This window comes from Oncorhynchus mykiss, chromosome 7, assembly GCF_013265735.2.
Source record: "Oncorhynchus mykiss isolate Arlee chromosome 7, USDA_OmykA_1.1, whole genome shotgun sequence".
Lineage (NCBI taxonomy): Eukaryota > Metazoa > Chordata > Actinopteri > Salmoniformes > Salmonidae > Oncorhynchus > Oncorhynchus mykiss.
Window position 1 is genome coordinate 71,581,761 of NC_048571.1, and position 24,982 is coordinate 71,606,742.

Below are 24,982 nucleotides of genomic sequence, written 5' to 3' on the forward strand. Positions count from 1 at the left end.
TTTACGTCATCAATGTAGGCTTTACGAAATGTTGTATGTTGCAGTTAATTGTAGATTTACTGTGCTAAAAGCTGTAACTGAATAATAAGAACTACATTTTTCTCCAAACATCAAAAAGGAAAATCAAACAGCCATATAATATCCATGATTTTAAAATGGTACACTTGCAATGGCTGCCTGGTATTGTGATGCAATAATTTTCATGGTATTTTGGAAAGTTCTTTCAACTGATGGTGGACTGCCATGGTAATGTAGAATATTCATTCAAATGATACTAACTAATGTGGCTTATACAATGAAATACATTTTTTGTAATGTCAGTTGAGGTGACTCAACAAATCACATGGTTGTGACTAGAGGGAGTGCAGCTACGACCGGAAGTGCCTTTTCATAGCAGGTTAGGAGATCATTTTAGCTCCAAAGGGCCGTCCATACGAAGGACAATAATGATAAAAATATTTGTTTATATTCAAGTGAACAGGAGCGTTCACACAACGATAACTACAAAATGAATGGAGAACGATTTTTTATTTTTTCACCTTTATTTAACCAGGTAAGCTAGTTGAGAACAAGTTCTCATTTACAACGGTGATCTGGCCAAGATAAAGCAAAGCAGTGAGACACAAACAACAACACAGACTTACACATGGAATAAACAAGCGGTCAATAACACGATAGGAAAAAAACAGTATATACAGTGAGTGCAAATGACGTGAGGAGGTAAGGCAATAAATAGGCCATAGTAGCGAAGTAATTACAATTTAGCAAATTAACACGAGTGATGGATGAGCAGATGGTGATGTGCAAGTAGTGATACTGGTGTGCAAAAGAGCAGAAAAGTAAATAAAAACAATGTGGGGATGAGGTAGGTAGATTTGGTGGGCTATTTACAGATGGACTATGTACAGCTGCAGCGATCGGTTAGCTGCTCAGATGGCTGATGCTTAAAGTTAGTGAGGGAGATATAAGTCTCCAACGTCTGCTACTAAAAAAATAAACATGAATTATTATTATTATTATTTTTTTAATAAATGTTTTTTTTCTCCGCAATTCGTTCCAGTCATTGGCAGCAGAGAACTGGAAGGAAAGACGGCCAAAGGAGTTGTTGGCTTTGGGGATGACCATTGAGATATATCTGCTGGAGCGCATACTACGGGTGGGTGTTGTTATTGTGACCAGTGAGCTGAAATAAGGCGGGGCTTTACCTAGCAAAGACTTATACAGTGGGGCAAAAAAGTATTTAGTCAGCCACCAATTGTGCAAGTTCTCCCACTTAAAAAGATGAGAGAGGCCTGTAATTTTCATCATAGGTACACTTCAACTATGACAAACAAAAGGAGAAAAAAAATCCTGAAAATCACATTGTAGGATCTTTAATTAATTTATTTGCAAATTATGGTGGAAAATGTCCGGCAAGTGTCTTCACTGACATTTTCAACCTCTCCCTGACCGAGTCTGTAATACCTACATGTTTTAAGCAGAACACCATAGTGCCCAAGGAAGTGAAGATAACCTGCCTAAAATGATTACCGCCTGTAGCATTCACGTTGGTAGCCATGAAGTGCTTGGAAAGAGTGGTCATGGCTCACATCAACAACATCATCCTGGATATACTAGATCCACTCCAATTCGCATACCGTCCCAACAGATCCACAGATGACGCAATCTCAATCACATTCCACACTGCCCTTTCCCACCTGAACAAAAGGAACACCTATGTGAGAATGCTGTTCATTGACTACAGCTCTGCGTAGTCCACAAAGCTCATAACTAAGCTAAGGACCCTGGGACTAAACACCTCCCCTGCAACTGGATCCTGGACTTCCTGACGGGCCGCCCCCAGGGTAGGTAACAACATTTGCCACACTAATCCTCAACATAGGGGCTCCTCAGGGGTCTATGCGTAGTCCCCTCCTGTACTCCCTGTTCACCCACGACTGCATGGCCAGTTTGCTGATGACCCAACAGTGGTAGGCCTGATTACCGACAATGATGAGACAGCTATTGGAAGGAGGTCAGAGACCTGGCAGGGTTGTGCCAGGACAACAACCTCTCCCTCAATGTGAGTAAGATAAAGGAGCTGATCGTGGACTACAGAAAAAGGCGGGAACAGGCTCCCAATAACATTGACGGGGCTGTAGTGGAGCAGGTTGAGAGTTTCAAGTTCCTTGGTGTCCACATCACCAACAAACTATCATGGTCCCATCAAACCAACACAGTCGTGAAGAGGGCACGACAACACCTTTTTCCCCTCAGGAGACTGAAAAGATTTGCCATGGGTCCCCAATTCCTCAAAGTTCTACAGCTGCACCATCGAGAGCATCCTACATCGCCTGATATGGCAACTGCTCATCTGACCATAAGGCGCTACAGTGGGTAGTGCGTACGGCCCAGTACATCACTGGGGCCAAGCTTCTTGCCATTCAGGACCTATATAATAGGCGCTGTCAAAGGAAAGCCCATAAAATTGTCAGACTCCAGTCACCCAAGTCACAGACTGTTCTTTCTGCTACCGCAAGGTAAGCGGGTACCGGAGCACCAAGTCTAGGACCAAAAGGCTCCTTAACAGCTTCTACCCCCAAGCCATAAGAATGCTGAACAATTAATAAAATGGCCACACGGACTATTTATATTGACACCCCCTCCCCTCCATTTGTATTGTACACTGCTACTTGCTGTTTATTATCAATGCATAGTCACTTTACCCCTACCTACATGTACAAATGACCTCGACTAACCTGTACCCCCCTCACATTGACTCGGTACCGGTTCCTCCTGTATATAGCCTCGTTATTATTTTGTGTTACTTTTATTATTATTTTTACTTAAGTTTATTTGGTAAATATTTTATTAACTCTTTCATGAACTGCATTGTTGGTTAAGGACTTGTAAGTAAACATTTTGCAGAAATGTCTAAACCTGTTGTATTCAGCGCGTGTGACAAATAAAGTTTGATTTGCACTTCATAACCTCTTGCCAAATGTATGACCATTTTAGAGAGACCTATTTCCCCAGATCCAATTTTGATGAATTCCCATATCTATTGGGTGAAATACCACACTGTGCAATCCCACCAGCAAGATTTGTGACCTGTTGCCACAAGAAAAGGGCAACCAGTGAAGAACAAACACCATTGTAAATACAACATATATTTATTTTCCCTTTTGTACTTTAACTATTTGCAGATCATTACAACACGGTATATATAATATTTTAACTGTCTTTATTCTTTTGGAATTTTTGTGAGTGTAATGTTTACGAGAGAGAGAGATCAATTTCTCACCTTTCTGTCTGGCCAGTTGAACTTGGCGAAAACATCATCGTACATCTGGGTGGCCCCGTCAGTCACCAGCATGATGGCCTGGCTACACACACTGCCATGCCCAGTCTGGTTAAACTACAGATACAAACACATTCAGGAAGAGAGTTGAGATATGTCAGTCACCAGCATGATGGCCTGGCTACACACACTGCAATGCCCAGTCTGGTTAAACTACAGATACACACACATTCAGGAAGAGAGTTGAGATTTGTCTGGGACTGTGTTGCACTTCAGTTGCAAAAATACAGGCTCGTGACTTGACTATAGTTATAGGCATTTTTTGGTTAATTGAAGTTCAGATGATTCATTTGTATAAATATACAGACAATTATCGACTAGATTATTTAAAACATTTCTAATAAGGAAACTCATTGAGTTGAACAAGATCTCCATCATCAGGAGAAAATGATGACCACTTTTGCACCATTATTCAGAGGGCCACCCACCAAAAATGTCTTGTTCCGTGACCCAAAAACAGCAGTGTAAAATTTCAGCAACAGTTTGTAGATAATGTTATGAACATGAATACGGTGTGATTAAAAACTAGAAGTGGCACATTATTTAGCTTTGAAATCACAGAGCATCTTGGAAATTTCCCAAGCAACGTTCCGACGTTGTTTCACCTTCGTTTCTTTTTTTGCACACTGGCGCACAGAATCAAATCAAATCAAATGTATTTATATAGCCCTTCGTACATCAGCTGATATCTCAAAGTGCTGTACAGAAACCCAGCCTAAAACCCCAAACAGCAAGCAATGCAGGTGTAGAAGCACACTATTTGTGTGTTCGTCCATGCATCAGCTCAAGCAACACGTGTTACTGTCATTGATCCAGATGAACCCCGAAATGAGAATGTTTTTATTTTTTTTTATTTTTTTTTATTTCACCTTTATTTAACCAGGTAGGCTAGTTGAGAACAAGTTCTCATTTGCAACTGCGACCTGGCCAAGATAAGGCATAGCAGTGTGAACAGACAACACAGAGTTACACATGGAGTAAACAATTAACAAGTCAATAACACAGTAGAAAAAAGGGGAGTCTATATATTTTATTTTTATTTTTTTTATTTTACCTTTATTTAACCAGGCAAGTCAGTTAAGAACAAATTCTTATTTTCAATGACGGCCTGGGAACAGTGGGTTAACTGGCTGTTCAGGGGCAGAACGACAGATTTGTACCTTGTCAGCTCGGGGGTTTGAACTCACAACCTTCCGGTTACTAGTTCAACGCTCTAACCACTAGGCTACCCTGCCGCCCATTGTGTGCAAAAGGCATGAGAAGGTAGGCAAATAATTACAATTATGCAGATTAACACTGGAGTGATAAATGATCAGATGGTTATGTAAAGGTAGAGATAGAGATATTGGTGTGCAAAAGAGCAGAAAAATAAATAAATAAAAACAGTATGGGGATGAGGTAGGTGAAAATGGGTGGGCTATTTACCAATAGACTATGTACAGCTGCAGCGATCGGTTAGCTGCTCAGATAGCAGATGTTTGAAGTTGGTGAGGGAGATAAAAGTCTCCAACTCCAACTCCAATGAGAATGTTTTAACCAGGTACAGTACAGTGTGAAGACATTTTTGGCAGCTGTATAGAGAGCAATAGTAATGTCGTCTTTTTGTAGGCACTGACATCACCTGTCATGTGTGCTCCCTCTCGGCCTCTAGGTCACCAGGCTGCTCGTCTATGGCGCACACCTGTCACCAGCGATACACGCATTTGCCTGGACTCCATCACCTCCTTGATTACCTGTCCTTTATGTCACTCCCTTTGGTTTCTTCTCCAGTTGTCATTGTTTCAGGTCGGTGCGCTGTTTGTGTTTTCTTGTTTTGGTCATTTATTCATTAAATGTGTTCACTCCCTGAACTTGCTTCCCGACTCTCAGCGTACATCGTTACACCACAACGGTTCATTGGCCAAATTATGGGGAAATGAATGGTGTTTTTGGATAAATGTTTTTGGATAAATGCTGAAAACAAGGTCTGCGGTAAGCACAGGTTTAGGAGATCGTATACGTTATGTTCTGTGAGATAAAGATTATCAGCTAACGTAAATTTTTGCGAATTTTGAAGCATTTGTCATAAAAAAACACTAAGGCTTCATAATTCATAAAGGTCATGTTAACTGACTGGTATTACCTCCATAGAACAAAACGCATCAGATCTCCTAAGTGTGTATTAACCTCTGACCTTATTTTTGCCGTTTATCCCAAATCCCTATTCTTTCCCCATTTAATATCCCCCCTGGGGATGACTGTACGAACCAGACTTAACAAATTTAGGACTGCAAGGGTTTTAGGACTACAAGCTTGCGAGCTCTATTAAGCTTAGAGGGGCCATTGTTGCTCTGGCCTACTAGCGAAACTAAAGACAGCATAACGTTTGCTAGCTAACACAGCTCTCAAAACAAGAATGGTCCCGACACCTAAATAAAGAGCTGTTCTGCCATCTGAGAAAAATATATTTTGCATGTTTCTGCAAGGATGTACAACGGAACTTGTGTAAAAATTGTAACCGAGATGTAACATGGCAACCTCATAATGTTGCGAGGAGAAATGATCAAAAATGTGCTATGATTTCAAATCGTACCTTTGATTTATAATACTTAACTAATGTGCAGCTTTTACAAGGTTTGAATGACACAGTGTTTATATTCATAAAATCATCTATTAAAATGTAGAATTTTGCAGTTTTGTTTACTGGTTCACGGAATGCCTTTTCAGAAGCCTTTTTTTTGTGGATGGCCTTGGACCACATGGTCTTCACGACAGCCAGCTGACTATCTTCAAAAACAAGCACCATTTATCCACGGGGCATGTTCATCTGTCCTCTAATCCTTTCCCATCTCTGTCTTTGAGGCCTAGTCTAACTCTGAGACAGACCTGGGTTCATATACTATTTGAAATCATTTCAAATCCTGGGCTTGAGTTTTCCATGAGACAATGGAAGCAATATAATAGTCATACAAAATAAAAACCCTGCCCATTTGGCACTCCAGGCAGGCTAAAGCAAATGCTAAAGATTTCAAATAGTATTTGAACCCAGGTCCGCTTTGAAACTCAGCTGCCTGTCACCTCTGCCCTTGGCCATGCCTGTAATGTCTGTTTTCGTTGCTGATGTCTGATGATGTCCGATACTGGCGTCCCATCAGGGACTAAAACACAGATAATCTCTTTGTAAATAAACTGGGAAGTGCAGCCCACATTAATCTGATGGCAGAAGATGCATGGTGGTAATTAAATAGCTTATTGACCCGTGACAGAGGGAATGTGGAGAAATAGAGCTTTGTGGAGTGAGCACCATTATTGCCGTCTAAAAGCCGCTGAGCTGAGCATGGCTCTGCTCCCAAAACACACCGGCAGCGGCGTTTTGTAAGAGTGTGTGTGGAGACAGACATACATACACACACAGGATTACAATACCGCACGGACTGTCTCTCTTGACACACACTCATCCCTCACACATGCATGCACAGTGGTCTCCACACACACTGCAGATTACCACAAGTTGACCATGCTCAGAGCATCCCTTAAAGCTAAAGAGTTACTGTAGATATGTCAAAGAGACCAATATAAACACAGCATATGGAGCAAATGATTTAAATGTATTTTGTCAACAATATGGTCAATGCTAAGAGCAGGTTTAGAGCTAGGCAGGTTTGTTGGAGGCAGAGAACTGTAAATAAGGCAGCATTGGATCAAACTAACAGCATTGAAAGCCTGTCCACCACAGTGAACTACACAGAAAATTAAAGATATACCACCCAGATAGACCATAATGTTTAGAACAGATTCAGGGTAGAATACATGATACCATGGGAGGATTTGAGTTTTGACAAATGTGGAGATGATGGGAACATGTGGTGATCAGTATTATGGTCAAGGTGTGTTTTTGATCAGACCACAGTGCTGCTTCTAGTAGAGAAACACACAAACACCTCCAGGCAACCCTAGTCTTGATACACCACTAGTCAATTGCTTTCTACCTTCGATCTGCTCTGCTAAGGGATAGTATAGAGAATAAAATGGCCATAGCCCAGTTAGAATCCACCCCGTCCATTCACCAAGGTGGTAGCCTAGCCTAGAGTAGCAATGTATTTCACACTCAGCCTATTGGCCGCCTGATTACCATATTCATTGCACTAGATTTAATTAATTAGACAAATGCAGACGTTGAAGCCATGCTCCCAGGGCCCGGTGCAGAGCGGTGCGACAGACCGCTAGCCTGAAAACAGAGAGATAAGACCAGGAGCCTTTTATCTCCCCCGGCGTTGTGTTCCGATCATCCTCCTTATTAATCAGTACTGTTAATTACAACCATTAATCATCCTTCAGAATAGATGTGCCTGTGCTTGCAGGGCGGAATGGGGGACAGCAGGGATTGCGGCGAAGAGTTTCGAACGGTAGACAGGGAAGAGACGTATGTATGTAAGTATGTACACCTTACTGATGCTGCTCCGTTTAAATCACTCAATTAGGTTGGGAAGTGAAAACTACTGTGCCTGATCTAATTGCCTTTCTACTCGAACTTCTCTGGCGTGGATCCAAGTGTGTTTACGTATTTGTTGTTCAATCATGTAAAAAGTCATTCTGGAATTAAACCAAAGTCTGAGACACATATGAGAACCAATTTTTGTTTCAAGTTGTGTGTTTCATTTTGTCTCTGCTCTAGTATGTGATATGGATACGCAGGCGCAGTACATGTAACTACTGTATATTAGTCTGTGCAATATCTGTGTTGAACGGATGAATGAATGAATTCAGGGGGGTTAAAGCCAGAGGCTGAACTTACATCATTTAGAATGGTGAATGCTTCGGTAAGAGCATCACCCAGCAGACCAATCCCTTTGGCAAACAGCTTGTCCAGATGTTCTCTAAAATGCTAACAGGAAAGAGGTAAACATACAGTATGATTTGAGTGATAATCAAACACATTCCCTCTGATATGATCTACATACAATTATGTGTGTGTTAGTAGTGAGGATCTTACAGCTTTATTGTTTCTGTCTGCTCGTACCAGTGTACCATTCAGACAAGGCTCCACATAGTGAATCTCTTGATTGTACTGTGAACAGACATATGGAGAGGGTTAGCTTTGAGTGGAATATCACGATAAGAGTACAGACACACACACACATTCTAGACATACCTATTGATTTTCTAGATATGGTTTTAGCTATGAGGTAGGATAATCATAAACACGGTATAGAAAAACTAGCAGCAGAAACCCCATATAAATAGAGAAGCTAAAATGCCCCCCCCCAACACACACAACCCACTCCAGCACACACACACACATACACACACACACACAGAGGTCAGTTCAATCAGACTGACAGCGATGATGTTGAAGAAGTCGTCGTCTCCCAGTGTGTCCAGTATAGAGGAGACAGTCTGTCTGGCGATGGTCAGTCTCAGGCCCTTCATACTGCCACTCACATCTACTAGAATCACCACGTCTTTAGGAGATGTCGCTGCCTGGATGTACCTGACCATGAAAGAATGACACAAGAATACACACACTAATCAGAATGTCAGTTCTATCTATCTATCTATCTATCTATCTATCTATCTATCTATCTATCTATCTATCTATCTATCTATCTATCTATCTATCTATATATCTATCTATCTATCTATCTATCTATCTAGATATCTATCTATCTATCTATCTATCTATCTATCTATCTATCTATCTATCTATCTATCTATCTATCTATCTATCTATCTATCTATCTATCTATTTATTGGGGGTATATAGTGTGGCATAACAACACAAAACATGCTGCCCAACCTTGGACTGCAATGCAGCAAACACTGACTGGAATCAATGCAGCGCTAAAGCAACACATAACACATTAACAAAATCCACGACAGGGATCAAGATTTTGCCATAATATACGCTGCACAAACAAGTTAAGCATGATATTGTAGGCTACACAGCAAGAGGGAAAACAGTTTTCTCATTGGCTAACGCTGACTTATTGTGAAAAAGCATACCATTTCCTGTTCCTGCAGTCAAAGGCGATGACTCCGTGTTCGTCTGGATGCCATTTGACCCCTGGAACCATGAGGAGAAAGACACGTAGCTAGATACACAGCGCATTACAGAGTCATACAGAGTGTGAAGACATTCCGGAGCCAACTACAGACTACAAAATGTCTTTAGAAATGGGGGTTCAATACGCAGGTCTGTCTTTCCTTGCTATGTGTGTCTCAATAGAAATTGAGCGGAGAGTGGAGTCTAATGATGCCACATCCGTGAAGGGCACAGTGCTACGTTACATGTCCTACACACTAACAATACACTAGTCTCATTGGAACTGATGCATAACATTATCCACACACAGTCAGGCAGGGCACATTGGTGGTGGGTGACTTTAAATGATATGACTGCAATGTGAAGGGAATTCGATGAAGGGCATTATATATGAAATAACACTTTCTGTATCACCTCTAATTTCCCATATATGTATCTGTGGTGTTATAGTACTGAAGTCAGCACGGCCACTGTCTGACGATCACTGTCAGTGCTCTAATGAACCCTTAGCTCTGCCTTAGCTCTGGACTGTGTTGCAGTGTGCCGCTGGCATCCTCTCTGATGGTCTGTAAAATTACAACATTAGCTAAATCACCCTTTGAGTGATTCCATTTCATTTTCTCCCACTTCTTACAGTGACTACTTCCTGCGTTTTGCCCCTCCCCCACTCTCCCCACACAAGCATGCACACACGCACGCACGCACACACACACACACACACACACACACACACACACACACACACACACACACACACACACACACACACACACACACACAAACACACACAACTCACCGGGATACTGCCTAAAGAAGCCCTTGGCACTGCCAAAGTACTGCCATATCAGGGACGGATCTTTTTCAAAGTTATCCACAAACACTTTATTCAAGGCCTCTGACCAATACACCCCATTCACTATGGCAGGATCTGAGAGAGAGAGAGAGAGAGAGAGAGAGAGAGAGAGAGAGAGAGAGAGAGAGAGAGAGAGAGAGACTGTTCATTTTTTATTGTTTATTTCACTTGCTTTGGCAATGTAAACATATGTTTCCCATGCCAATAAAGCCCCTTAAATTTAATTGAATTGAGAGAGAGAGAGAGAGAGAGAGAAATAGAGAGGACATTGTTTTGGCAATGTTAACATATGTTTCCCATGCCAATAAAGCCCACTGAATTGAATTGAATAGAGGGGGAGGAGGGAGGGGAGAGAGACAGAGAGAGGGGAGGAGGGACTGTGTGAGAGAGAGAACACCAAATTTAGACTCTGCAGCAGAATTCTGCAAAAAATATCCTCTGTGTACAACGTAAAACACCAAATAATGCACGCAGAGCATTTAGGCCGATACCCACTAATTATCAAAATCAAGAAAAGAGCCTTTAAATTCTACAACCACCTAAAAGGAAGCGATTCCCAAACCTTCCATAACAAAGACATCACGTACAGAGAAATGAACCTGGAGAAGAGTCCCCTAAGCAGGCTGGTCCTGGGGCTCTGTTCACAAACACAAACACACCCCACAGAGCCCCAGGACAGCAACACAATTAGACCCAACCAAATCATGAGAAAACAAAAAGATAATTACTTGACACATTGGAAAGAATTTACACAACAAAAAAACCAGCAGAATACCTGACCACTGTGACTGAACCAAAAATAAGGAAATATTTGACTATTTACAGACTCATTGAGCATAGCCTTGCTATTGAGAAAGGCTGCCGAAGGCAGACCTGGCTCTAAAGAGAAGACAGGCTATGTGCCCACTGCCCACAAAATGAGGTGGAAACTGAGCTGCTCTTCCTAACCTCCTGCCAAATTAGAGACACATATTTCTCTCAGATCACATAGACCCACAAAGAATTTGAAAACAACTCCCATATCTATTGAATACCACAGTGTGCAATCACAGCATGATTTGTGACCTGTTGCCACAAGAAAAGAGCAACCAGTGAAGAACAAACACCATTGTAAATACAAAGTATATTTGTTGATTTATTTTCCCTTATGTACTTTAACAATTTGTACATCGTTACAACACTGTATATAGACATAATATGACATTTGAAATGTATTTTTTGTTTTGGATCTTTTGTGAGTGTAATGTTTATTGTTAATTGTTTTGTTTATTTCACAATAAAGTAAATAAAATTGAGATTCCAAAAGCAGAAGAACCCTTTAAGGTTCTAGATAACACCATTTTTTCTAAGAGTGTAATAACAAAGGTAATAATGGTCATAATCTCCATTAACACTGAACACAGGAGTGCTGGACCGTTGACCTTTGGCCTTTATTGACCCCTCTGGTGGAGGGACAAACAGTGTGACTAAATAATGCCCTCCCATCCTTCTGCTGCATGGTCTCCACACACACGCGTACGCACACACACACACACTGAGGCTCTCAGATAGCCTTCCATTGTGCAGAGAACAGAGAGGGGTGGGGGGCACTGAGGAGGCCATTATAGACAGACAAAAGAGACCCAGGGCTACACAGAGACAGGTGACACGATGAGCTATAAAACAAATAACAGCTGAACATTAAGTCACTGCAAGAGACACAACCGCATCCCTTCTTTTCTCCTCTCCTCACCCTTCCCTCTTCTCCTCACTCACTCCATTGTCTTTGAAAGGCCTGTAGTGTGACTGCTCTCTCTATCTTTGCGCCATTATGGATCCCTTCTCCACTGTCTACCCCTATCTCCACCCCCTTCCACCCTCTACCCCCGCCCTCTACCCCCTCCCTCTACCTCCGCCCTCTACCCCCGCCCTCTACCTCCGCCCTCTACCCCCGCCCTCTACCCCCGCCCTCTACCCCCTCCCTCTACCTCCGCCCTCTACCTCCACCATCTACCCCCGCCCTCTACCTCCGCCCTCTACCCCTGCCCTCTACCTCCGCCCTCTACCCCCGCTCTCTACCCCCTCCCTCTAACCCCTCCCTCTACCCACCTCCCTCTACCCCCCGCTCTCTACCCACTGCCCTCTACCCTCGCCCTCTACCTCCGCCCTCAACCCCCGCTCTCTACCCACCTCCCTCTACCTCCGCCCTCTACCTCCGCCCTCTACCCACCTCCCTCTACCCCCGCCCTCTACCTCCGCCCTCTACCCCCGCTCTCTACGCACCTCCCTCTACCTCCGCCCTCTACCTCCGCCCTCTACCCACCTCCCTCTACACCCACCCTCTCCCTCCGCCCTCTACCCACCTCCCTCTACCCCTGCCCTCTACCCACCTCCCTCTACCCACCTTCCTCTACCTCTGCCCTCTACCTCCGCTCTCAACCCACCTCCCTCTACCCCGCCCTCTACCTCCGCCCTCTACCCCCGCCCTCTACCCACCTCCCTCTACCCACCTCCCTCTACCCCTGCCCTCTACCCACCTCCCTCTACCCACCTTCCTCTACCTCTGCCCTCTACCTCCGCTCTCTACCCACCTCCCTCTACCCCCGCCCTCTACCTCCGCCCTCTACCCCCGCCCTCTACCCCCGCCCTCTACCCACCTTCCTCTACCTCCGCTCTCTACCCCCGCCCTCTACCCACCTCCCTCTACCCCCGGTCCTCTACTACTTTTACTGAAGTAGTATTTTACAGGGTGACTTTCACTTTTAATTGAGTCATTTTCTATTAAGGTATCTAAACTCAAGTATGACAATTGGATACTTTTTCCACCACTGCAAAAAGATGGAGCGTTTCACTTTCTAAAATTGGAAATTCAATTATTTTCTTGAATTGACATGAAATGTACCCCAAATCTGCTTTTCACACAATTCAATAGATTTTTATTGTCCCGGAAGGACAATTTAGTTGCCACCATGAACTCTTATGACACCTCACGTGGGGGATTTCCTACTTTTCCATATCCATATTTGCACACTTCAACTATTATGCACTATATTGGCAGTGATTTCTGAGTGTCCCTACCTTTGTTATACATGTTGGTGGGCACCTGCACCACACTGAGGCTGAGGTTGACTGACAGGTTGTTGAAGTGTTCATTGGGTTCGAGGACAAACTCTCCTCCCAGCTCCACGTTGTTGCCCTCCTCATCCACCTCGTTGATCAGCACCGCGTTGAAGTACTCATACTGGGGAACAGACATGGTACACATAGAGTTAACAGAGTTAACATCCACATTGTTAATCAGCACCACGGTGAAGTACTCATACTGGGGAGGAATAGACAAAGTGCAGATACTGTATATAGAGTTACAATCCAACTCAACAATCAGATCAGCACTGCGTTGAAGTACTCATACTGGGGAGGAAAACAACAGAGAGTTAACGTCCATCTCCACCATCAGTTTCAATAGCCTCGTGGCTATGAAGTGGTACTGTATTTGTCTTGACAACCCAGACCCTGATGAGAAAAACACAAAGTGTTACATAAAGTAGTAGTAATGAGGTCAAAATACATTACAACTGCACTTTAACACTATATTTATACAGTATCTATTTTTTATTTACTTAATTAGGCAAGTCAGTTGAGAACAAATTCTTATTTACAATGACGGCCAGCCAAACCTGGACCAATTGTGCTCCGCCCTATGGGACTCCCAATTACAGCCAGATGTGACAGCCTGGATTTGAACCAGGGTCTTTAGTGACACCTCTTGCACTGAGATGCAGTGCCTTAGACCGCTGAACCAGGGTGTCTGTAGTGACCCTTCTTGCACGGCGATGAGGTGCCTTAGACCGCTGCGCCACTCGGGAACTAGAGTCAAGCTAAACATTTTTAAAATGAAGTGGAGGTTACAGCGCAGCAGTCTAGCAGTGGAGGTGAGCTGTGCTGCTCAGCTCTCTGTCTGGATGATGGGGTTAATTAAGAGAACAATCAGACTTCTCTGAAGTGTAACTCTGCTTTGTGATTGGCCTGTTCTTCACAGTGCTGAACCCCTAGACCAGCTTAGAGGAGAGACTCTTTCATTCTGTCTAAGCAGCCTAGCTCTGAACTGACTGGCGCTGTTTGCCAGTGAAGGGCTTGGGGAGAGGCAGGGAGGGAGGGAGAGAAGTAGGGGGGTGTGATGGACTCTGTGGCGTACTTGGGGGAGGCCACACGGGCATCACCATAAAGCAGGGCCTGACAGCTCATACCACGCCTGGGCGCCCCTCTGACGGGCCGAGGAAGGTAGGAGGGGAGGAAGGGGGAGGAGAGGAACGTGCATGCTCAGCAGAAGTGATAGGACTGTAGAGAGAGAGGCCCGTTAACCATCAGCAGGGTTATTACTGTAGTGTAGAGCAGGCCAGGCCAGACAGGGGACACTGCGGCTCCACGGCCGTGACGCTCCATTGGCTCTTACTGTAGGTTACTGTACACCACTGCTGCAGCGAGACGCTGCCTACCGTACCAGGGCTGGCTGTATAGGTAGTTGCTTGTGGGTCTAATACCCTCAACCCTGAATTTTTCACAATGTCCTTGCAAGCACGGTTCCATGTAGCAACTATGGGATGGATGCATTACAAGGCCAGGAAGACTACAGTTTGGCATGGCTTGGCTTGTTTCAGTAGTGTGAAATGGGTATAACTGCTTTAAACACGGGCTGACTGAGCTTGCTACATAAAGCTAATTAAAGGGCAGTGTGCGAGTTTCTTCTTTTTTCTCATCTTATTTAACTGTTACCAGGCACCTGCAACAAAGATAGCTCAGATGTGCAAGTGCCTTTTGAAATTGGACCTGCAGTGGGTCTTACTGGACCTCTTTGGAGGTCAATGTACCACATATGACAGAATAGTCCAGCCCAATTTCTCCATACTAACCCTTTGATCCTCAGACTGACCTTCAGGCAGCCAGAATGACTCATTGTAGACATCACTGAGACTACTCTGCATAGTAACATACTTAACACAAATGTTGAACAAATACTGGTGGTAAAAAAGAAAGTACAGAAAGCTGTTGAGAGCTACTGTAGATGAATACAAGTATTTACACTACTTATACAGGCACATGTTATAATATTATTTTCCAGTCATTTGACTTTAATTTGATTCTCTTTAGGTATGTTTTATGTTGAAACCAACATAAACTATATACACATAAAACTATATACACTGTATCGAGTGGAAATTAAAAAAAAAAAAAAATTCGGCTACTTTAGAGTTCTACCTGAGGATATCAGATAATTTTATAACATCAAACTCTGACGCATCATTTAATAACAGCTTGCCGTTTTGACACCATGCATTTTTCACGCACCAAGACGTGATACGGTGGGTTCTCTCTTATCTAGTCTCTGTCTCATTTTAAGACGGTGCTGTGTTTTACATTAACCAGTGTTAGGCTATACAACCAGGGTTCAAGGGCGTGCAGGTGATGTGTGTGACAGCATGGTATACCGCAAGGTGAACTCTCTCTGTATCTGCTCATATGCTATCGATAACAGATCCCGCAAAATATGTTCAAATAATAATGTATTTTCACTGTTGTATTGTAGTTTATTGTATATTCGATGGGTTTCCGCAATTTACGTTTTATTGTTAAAGAGGAGAACCGTGTTTTGTAAGCAGCAGAATAGTTTACTATTTAAAAGTCTGGCTACGTCTGCTGATAAGCATAGCCTATATGAGAGTCCATTTTTGCAAGTCATAGTGACAACATTGAGCATCGAAGAAAAAAATCTGGTATACTGTAGAATTTTTGTATTAAAGATGAGCAATTCTGAAAATATTTTAACCGTTTTCTAGAGAGACGGGGGCGGCGGAGTAGGCCTACCCTACATTTTTACAATAAAGAATAGGCGTTAGGATTTTACAACGAAAATGCGGGCATTAAGTTTTAGCAAGTTCACTGTAAAATAACTAGTCTGAATAGAGCCTAAAGGAAAGAACGAAATATGTTTTACATTACCATGTAAAAAAATCGATGCACATTATTCGGCTTAAGCTACTGTATAGCGATTCAAAATGGGTGAATTTGGTCACCGTTTTAAATAATAGTAAATAATTATTATCTAAAATAGTAACCCTGTTATGTATGCACTAAAATATCTAACAATCACAGTAATAGCCTTCAAAACTGTGAAAATGAGTTATAAAGCGTATTATGCATGTTTAGCATATAGTGTAAACGTGTAGGCCTATACTGTAAATGTGTAGCTTACAGTAGATCTAAATATAACACTCCCAAAAAACAGGAAACCTTTTGCTCAATGACAATATGCTCTTAAATCATAAAACAATACAATAATGTGTTGTGGGCTACATAACTGCATTGTTATAAAGAAGATGAATATCACCACAGCAATGAATATACATAATCATCTGGTCACATTGAATCTGTAGTTGATTGTTATCCTCAAACTATAAACTACCAAAATTCTGTTCTATAAAGGTAATAATTACCTTATCCAAATTCTTCCAATGTGTTAATATAATCACCAGAGAAACCTGCAAACTATGGGGTGACCACAATGTATTCATTCATATGATGTAAGTGCAGCTATTAACTGGGTGGCGACAAGTGATTTGTTGCCCGAGTGAGTTTCCAATCTTCAGGAAGAAAAGTGGAACAATGCACTGTGCATAAGAGTTCAATTTATCTTTGTCTACTGGAGAGAGAGAGAGAGAGAGAGAGAGAGAGAGAGAGAGAGAGAGAGAGAGAGAGAGAGAGAGAGAACAATGAGTGAGGGAGGGAGGAAGGAAGGAAGGAAGAGAAAGAGGGAAAAAGGGAGAGAAGGAATGAAAGAAGGAAGGAGGGAGGGGAGAGGGTCCTGTATATTCTCAGTGTGACAGAATTACTGCAATTCCACTGCATAGGAAGAGAAGGCTTACTGCACCAAAGAAAATGAAAAAGAATCCAGCAATAACAGCTGTATAATGTCCTTTACTGAGCACAATGGCTGTGCACAATGGCTGAGCACAATGGCTGTGCACACTGGCTGTGCACAATGGCTGTGCGCTGGGCTGGGTTGTAACACACACGGGCATGGGAACCACACCTGAACACATACCGCAGCACACACAATGGGAATATTAAATTCTCTTATATTTTATAAAGTATGAGGATGGATGAATTTATGAATATTTAATGTATGAAGTTGAAATAAACCAAAGACACAGCTGATTGTTGTTGCATGACATCCAATAATTTTGCTGTGTTGCATTACTCTTCATGTCAGCGTACTATTTATAGCGCTATGCTCCGTGATGTGTTAGAAGATAACATCAGCATTCCTTGGGTGCGAGATTGCATTCAGAAAAAGAAAAAGTACCTCATTATTGTTAATGGTGCAGATATGTAATGGTATAAATGCATTGTAATATAATCTGATTCCAGTGTGGTTGTCAGTGGGCGCTGACCATGGTGCTGAATTTACACTTGGATCGTGTTCTTTCCAATGGCAGTTTACTGAAATTGAAGCCACTCCCTCTTCAACAGTGTCAGGTTCACAGGCTACTTGTGAATGATGCTTACGCTTAAAAAAAACAAAAACAATCAGTGTGAGTTACCAGCCGCAGCATGGTATGGCGTTCTATGCAGCGTTGCTTATTAAAGAGGAATTATGTATCATCACTGTGACAGGGTATTAACATGAAGGACACTGTCAATGCCAACAGCCACTATACTGTCCGTAACCCCTTCTATCACCTTGTCATAGACTACCCCTTCTATCACCTTGTCATAGACTACCCCTTCTATCACCTTGTCATAGACTACCACTTCTATCACCTTGTCATAGACTACCCCTTCTATCACCTTGTCATAGACTACCCCTTCTATCACCTTGTCATAGACTACCCCTTCTATCACCTTCTCATAGACTACCCCTTCTATCACCTTCTCATAGACTACCCCTTCTATCACCTTGTCATAGACTACCCCTTCTATCACCTTGTCATAGACTACCCCTGCTATCACCTTGTCATAGACTACCCCTTCTATCACCTTGTCATAGACTACCCCTTCTATCACCTTGTCATAGACTATCCCTTATTTTGTATCTCTCACTTTCTCTTCTGGACATCATGCTTCTTACTGTCTCTGTCTTCTATACGCCATCTTATCTTGCCCCCCCCCCCTGCCACTCTCACCTGCAGCTCTGGGTTTTCCTCGTGCTGTAGATGTGCCTCTTCTGCTGCCTCCACCAGCCTCTGAAGGAGGGGGGCATAAGGGGGGGGGGGGGATATGGGGAGGGGATGAGATAGGGAGGGAGAAGGACAGAGGGGAAGCATCAACACACCAGCTCAACTCCAACCCATCCCCCATGATCAAGAGTTTTTTAAGACCAGACACAATGTCAGAGCATCTCAGTGGCTCCTATAGTTCTAGCTAGCCTGCTGCAGCGAGGCAGTGAATCTGCAGTAACAGAGGGCCAGAGAGATGAGGGCTGAGGAATGGCCCTGCCTGCCTACCTGCATAGCTGTTTGGAGCACAGAGACATGAGTTTGCTCTACCCACGGTGCTCTGGCCACGGAACAGCCCAAGCCAAGTAATGTAAATGGTAGCTGGGATGGACAGAATGTCTAGTCAAGGACCTTTGACATCTTACAGTATTCAATCAATGTTTCCACACTTAAACGATATTTCACAAAACGAATAATGATAGAGTTATACATCAACTGTTAAAGGATTTGATGTTATTTAGTGATGCTCAGGTCATTCTTCTAATCCACTTCAAATGATAGCCCTAAGCACTGTGCTCAGCCTATCAATTACCTGCCTCCAACAAAGGATGCTCTTGCCTCTGAAAACAACATGAAAATCATACCAATAGGCATACAACAATGATGTGGTAAAAATGTCTCATCACATAGGTTACTGTAGGCCTAGGCCTATATTTCTGCCTAGCAAGGCCCCTCACAGAAATATGCAGTGCAGTGAGTGAACGTATTGATTAGCATGGCCCAGTGTAGAACTGAAACCCACCACATGCAATAACCTATACAATATTCCCCTCTTTCAAAGGTGCTTGCCTACGTGTTTTGGAAGAAATGCCGCCTTAACACCTAGGCTTCTACAGTCGTCATCGCCGTTCTGGAACAGGTCATTAATAACTGTCGAGCATGTCAACTCAAACAGTAAACAGCTGTAGGCTATGGCATGAAGCAAACGCTTGTGTGACAGTTAAACTTAATTTATTTTTCATACCTAGATGCTGTCGTTAACAATAGACATAGGCAATTGTAACGATGATAAAACCTCTAAGGTGCTAAATGTAAACAGATTTTTCTCTAGGGCTATTTTTGATGGGAAGGTATTTCAAACCATATCCATTAAGTATTATTAACGAAAGTTAATTTCAAAACAGGTAGCCATACCACTCTAAAAATATGCAAGGATCAGAAGGACTAGATCAATATCATAAACACGAATTGGGCTACATTGTAATTGTTTTATATTCATTTTCATTTCCAATAGGCCTTCGCCACGGCAATGGTAGCTTATAGCCTATTATCAATTGGTGACCATCGGAATTTCGTTAATTGGATCTGACAATTTGATTGTTGCCAATTGAGCGATATCAGTTATTTTCTTTAGGCTAAGCAATAACAAAATAAGTCAACGAATGGTGTTTTATCATTTGCATCTGACGAAATAAGCCTAGGCAATGCAGTGCTTTCAAATAATTTAAATTTGTTCACACCGAAACCATTTTTTCAATTTACAGCACTGTAATAATATACATTGAAATACTGCCTAATAAATAGAGAATGATACAAGCAAATGGGCCCACACGGTAGAATTACAACCATGCAGGTAATACCGTACAGCGCAGTGAGATCTGGCGGTGCGAGATAAACGCTATCATCTCACACCAGCTTAACTATTAAAATAGGCTACTTGCACCTCTCCTCTCGGGCCAAATACAAATGTCCAACGGCTATATTTGTCTCTTGAGAACGCTGTCGCAGGAGAGGGATCGTAGTAAATAGCATACCGCTGCTGGATAAAATGCGACAGTGTAATTGTCATCCATGACAAACTTTAAATTTAAATCTGTGCTATGAATAGAAATGCACACCAAGCAGAAAGCTTGAGGAATATAAACGAAATATACATTTCTGACCGTTGATATATATGGCCACCAGTTTACAATTGGTTATAACAGCTTCATTCATGGTCATGGATAGGCCTAAGGAAAATGCAAAATATGCTCCTAAATGTGATAATACTAATTATAATACTACATATATATATTTTGTTGATTATTTTTTAGATATTTCAAGTCTCCTCTTGTCAGTAGTCTAAATTAGGCCTACTTCCAGAAATCACAGCCTAATGAAGGGGAGATGAAAGGAAAGTTACGACGATATTTGTACCCGAATGGCCTCCTTTTTCTTCCGGAACATCTCCTCCATCTTCTTCGATAGATTTTTGACCACTTTCATGCCATCAATTTCTTCCACTCGGACAGACTTTTCCAATTCTTTATATTTCTGTAAATGAAAGATAAAATACGTTTTAACTCTCTAATACTTTGATACTGAATTAATCATCAGCTGGTGTTTGAGAAATTCGGAGTGAGTGTGTGTCACAAAGGATCACAGGAACACTTCGAATACACATCTCATGTCAATGGGTTTTATTGGGTGGGTTAAGTCAATGAGCTCTGTGTTTTAGTAACAGAGAAGGTGAACCTTTGTTCTATCTGTTAATTCCACACACAAACAGAAAAATCCCTTAGCTTTCATATCCCTGCACCTCTGGAACCAGCAGAGTCCAGTGTAACACTCCCTCCCGTGTATCTGAGGAGGGCTGACAACCCTCAGATGATTGGATGATAAAACGTATCCTGTTTTATTATATGATTGATAGGCTTTATCTTGGCTGACAAGCTGTGGCTCTGGCTCTGATTGGCTGCTGGGTGGGCTGTGGGCGGGCCTGGAAGTGAAGGCCACGCATGGATGGAGGGTAATTGAAATGCAGTCAAAGCATGGGAGAAAGATAATAACGTGTCAGGCTTGGGCGCTTCTGGATAATGAACTACACTTCACATAATGCTGAGCCTGCAGGATACACTGCACCTGCACTGACAGAACAAAGCCCAACAGAACACACAAAGAGAATAGAACATAACATACACAACAACAAAAAACACACAGTCACACAAAATAATAATCCGAATATAACCTGCATGTCTCTCACGTCCCACACACACACACACACACATGCACACGCACATGCGCACACACACGCAGACACACACTGGGGTTCCCCTTGATAAAGATGAGCAAAAATGACTGTATAAAATAAATAATTCAAATACTGCGCAATGTATGCTAAATAAATGTATGCTAAATAAATGTATGCTAAATAAATGTATGCTAAATAAATGTATGCTAAATAAATGTATGCTAAATAAATGTATGCTAAATCAATGTATGCTAAATAAATGTATGCTAAATAAATGTATGCTAAAAAATAGGGAAACTATATTATTTCATACTAATACAATTGCTCAGAGAGAGTTTTGGTTAACAAATAATAATTGTTTTTCTCAAAAAGGTATGGGTGAAAAAGTATTGACAGCCCTGTTTAAAATACTTTTCAAAACCTCACCTTGAGGATAAAGGCACCAACAGACAGCATGCGGCGACCGGGGTGGCCCATTAAGTTTCGATGAAGCCTAGGCGGGGGTGAAATTCTACTCAGATGGAGGGGTCTTTAGTTTAGTTTAGTTTATTAATTCGACCATTTAAAAAAAACAAGCACACATACAACTTAAAAGCCATACATGAATATGAATAAAATCATCATGAATAAAATAATCTAGGATAACACACAATAAAGTCTGGGACTTATTCCCATTGTGGTCCTCTTGAGACAAGATGGCTAGACAAGATGGAACACAGTATGGCAGTGAAATAATAAAACAAAAACAGAGAAGAAGAACATCTATCTCATCATTCCAGTTACATCATAGGGGTTATTCGTATGGGCACAGAGGACATCAAATATATTTTTACTTTATGTTTAAAGCTGTCCAGAGAGGACGTTGTTTTTATAGGCAGAGGCAACTCATTCCATTCTGAGGCTCCAGTATACAAGAAAGTACCATTCCCAGCATTACTCCTGAACCTGTATAAGCACACATCAGCAACACCTGATCTGGTGATGTGATTGTGTGCATCCCTAACACAAGGAAAGTAATCACTTAGATATCTGGGTGCAGGACCATAAATACTCCTGTAAACCAAACCTAGTCTAATCTGGGACACCCTAGCCTCAACAGGCAGCCAGTTTAGTTCCTGAAAGCAGCTCCTGCCTATGTGAGTATGTGGACTCACCTTCAATACTACCCTGATCAGCTTATTCTGGGCTATCTGGAGCTTCCCCTACACAATTTCAAATCAAATCAAAGTTTATTTGTCACTTGCGCTTAATACAACAGGTGTAAACCTTACAGTGAAATGCTTACTTACAGGCTCTAACCAATGGCGCCAAAAAAGGGTATTTGTGTGTGTGTGTGTGTGTATGTGTGTGTGTGTGTGTGTGTGTGTGTGTGTGTGTGTGTGTGTGTGTGCGTGCGTGCGTGCGTGCATGTGTGTGTGTGTGTGTGTGTGTGTGTGTGTGTGCGTGCGTGCATGCGTGCGTGTGTGTGTGTGTAGGTAAGTAAAGAAATAAAACAACAGTAGAAAGACATTTGAAAAAAGAGTAGCAAGGCTATATTCTGTTAGTCAGGCCTATTGAGGTAGTATGTACATGTAGGTATCGTTAAAGTGACTGTGCATATATCGTGAACAGAGAGTAGCAGAAGCGTAAAAAGAGGGGTTGGCGGGTGGTGGGACACAATGCAGATAGCCCGGTTAGCCAATGTGCGGGAGCACTGGTTGGTCGGGCCAATTTAGGTAGAATGTACATGAATCTATAAGCAATTGCCTTACCAGGCAGTGATGCAACCGGTCAGGAGGCTCTCGATATTGCAGCTGTAGAACCTTTTGAGGATCTCAGGACCCATGCTAAATCTTTTTAGTTTCCTGAGGGGGAATAGGCTTTGTCGTGCCCTCTTCACGACTGTCTTGGTGTGTTTGGACCAATCTAGTTTGTTGTTGATGTGGACACCAAGGAATTTTAAGCTCTCAACCTGCTCCAACACAGCCCCGTCGATGAGAATGGGGACGTGCTCGGTGCTCCTTTTCCTGTAGTCCACAATAATCTCCTTAGTCTTGGTTACATTGAGGGATAGGTTGTTATTCTGGCACCACCCGGCCAGGTCTCTGACCTCCTCCCTATAGGCTGTCTCGTCATTGTCGGTGATCAGGCCTACCACTGTTGTGTCGTCAGCAAACTTAATGATGGTGTTGGAGTCGTGCCTGGCCTTGCAGTCGTGGGTGAACAGGGAGTACAGGAGGAGACTGAGCACGCACCCCTGTGGAGCTCCAGTGTTGAGGATCAGCGTGGCAGATGTGTTGCTACCTACCCTCACCACCTGGGGGCGGACTGTCAGGAAGTCCAGGATCCAGTTGCAGAGGGAAGTGTTTAGTCCCAGGATCCATAGCTTGGTGATGAGCTTTGAGGGTACTATGGTGTTGAACGCTGAGCTGTAGTCAATGAACAGCATTTTCACATAGGTGTTCCTTTTGTATGTTTGGGCGGTATGCAATTTGGAGTGGGTATAGGGTCTCTGGGATAATGGTGTTGATGTGAGCCATTACCATCCTTTCAAAGCACTTCATGGCTACGGACGTGAGTGCTACGGGTCTGTAGTTATTTAGGCAGGTTGCCTTTAAGTTCTTGGGCACAGGGACTATGGTGGTCTACTTGAAGCATGTTGGTATTACAGACTCAATCAGGGACATGTTGAAAATATCAGTGAAGATACCTGCCAGGTGGTCAGCACATGCCCGGAGCACATGTCCTGGTAATCCGTCTGACCCCGCAGCCTTGTGTATGTTGACCTGTTTAAAGGTCTTACTCACGTCGGCTACGGAGAGCGTGATCACACAGTTGTCCAGAACAGCTGATTCTCTCATGCATATCTCAGTGTTGCTTGCCTCGAAGTGAGCATAGAAGTGATTTAGCTCGTCTGGTAGGCTCGTGTCACTGGGCAGCTCGCGGCTGTGCTTCCCTTTGTTGTCTGTAGTAGTTTGCAAGCCCTGCCACATCCGACGAGCGTCGGAGCCGGTGTAGTATGATTCAATCTTGGCCCTGTATTGACGCTTTGCCTGTTTGATGGTTCGTCTCAGGGCATAGCGGGATTTCTTGTAAGCTTCCGGGTTAGAGTCCCGCACCTTGAAAGTGGCAGCTCTACCCTTTAGCTCAGTGCGAATGTTGCCTGTAATCCATGGCTTCTGGTTGGGGTATGTACGTACAGTCACTGTGGGGATGACAATAATGCACTTATTGATAAATCCAGTGACTGATGTGATGTATTCCTCAATGTCATCGGAAGAATCCCGGAACATGTTCCAGTCTGTGATAGCAAAGCAGTCCTGTAGTTTAGCATCTGCTTCATCTGACCATTTTTTTATAGACCGAGTCACTGGTGCTTCCTGCTTTAATTTTTGCTTGTAAGCAGGAATCAGGAGGATAGAGTTGTGGTCGGATTTACCAAATGGAGGGCGAGGGAGAGCTTTGTACGCGTCTCTGTGTGTGGAGTACAGGTGATCTAGAATTTTTTTCCCTCTGGTTGCACATTTAACATGTTGATAAAGATTTGGTAAAACGGATTTAAGTCTCCCTGCATTAAAGTCTCCGA

At 42.8% G+C, this 24,982-nt stretch overlaps 1 protein-coding gene across 2 annotated transcripts in view; it reads right to left on the minus strand.

Annotated features, from left to right (window-relative positions):
* The window catches only part of LOC110529018 (voltage-dependent calcium channel subunit alpha-2/delta-3-like), a 76,044-nt gene that overhangs the window by 45,416 nt on the left and 5,646 nt on the right, over positions 1-24,982 (minus strand). For both annotated transcript variants that reach the window (XM_036983998.1, XM_036983997.1), the window contains exons 3-11: positions 20,604-20,720; positions 18,375-18,434; positions 13,273-13,435; positions 10,159-10,290; positions 9,323-9,383; positions 8,660-8,810; positions 8,313-8,387; positions 8,115-8,204; positions 3,284-3,397 (exon numbers count right to left, since the gene is read on the minus strand). In XM_036983998.1, the coding sequence (XP_036839893.1) occupies positions 3,284-3,397; positions 8,115-8,204; positions 8,313-8,387; positions 8,660-8,810; positions 9,323-9,383; positions 10,159-10,290; positions 13,273-13,435; positions 18,375-18,434; positions 20,604-20,720 (963 nt within the window). The remainder of the gene's footprint in view (positions 1-3,283; positions 3,398-8,114; positions 8,205-8,312; positions 8,388-8,659; positions 8,811-9,322; positions 9,384-10,158; positions 10,291-13,272; positions 13,436-18,374; positions 18,435-20,603; positions 20,721-24,982) is intronic.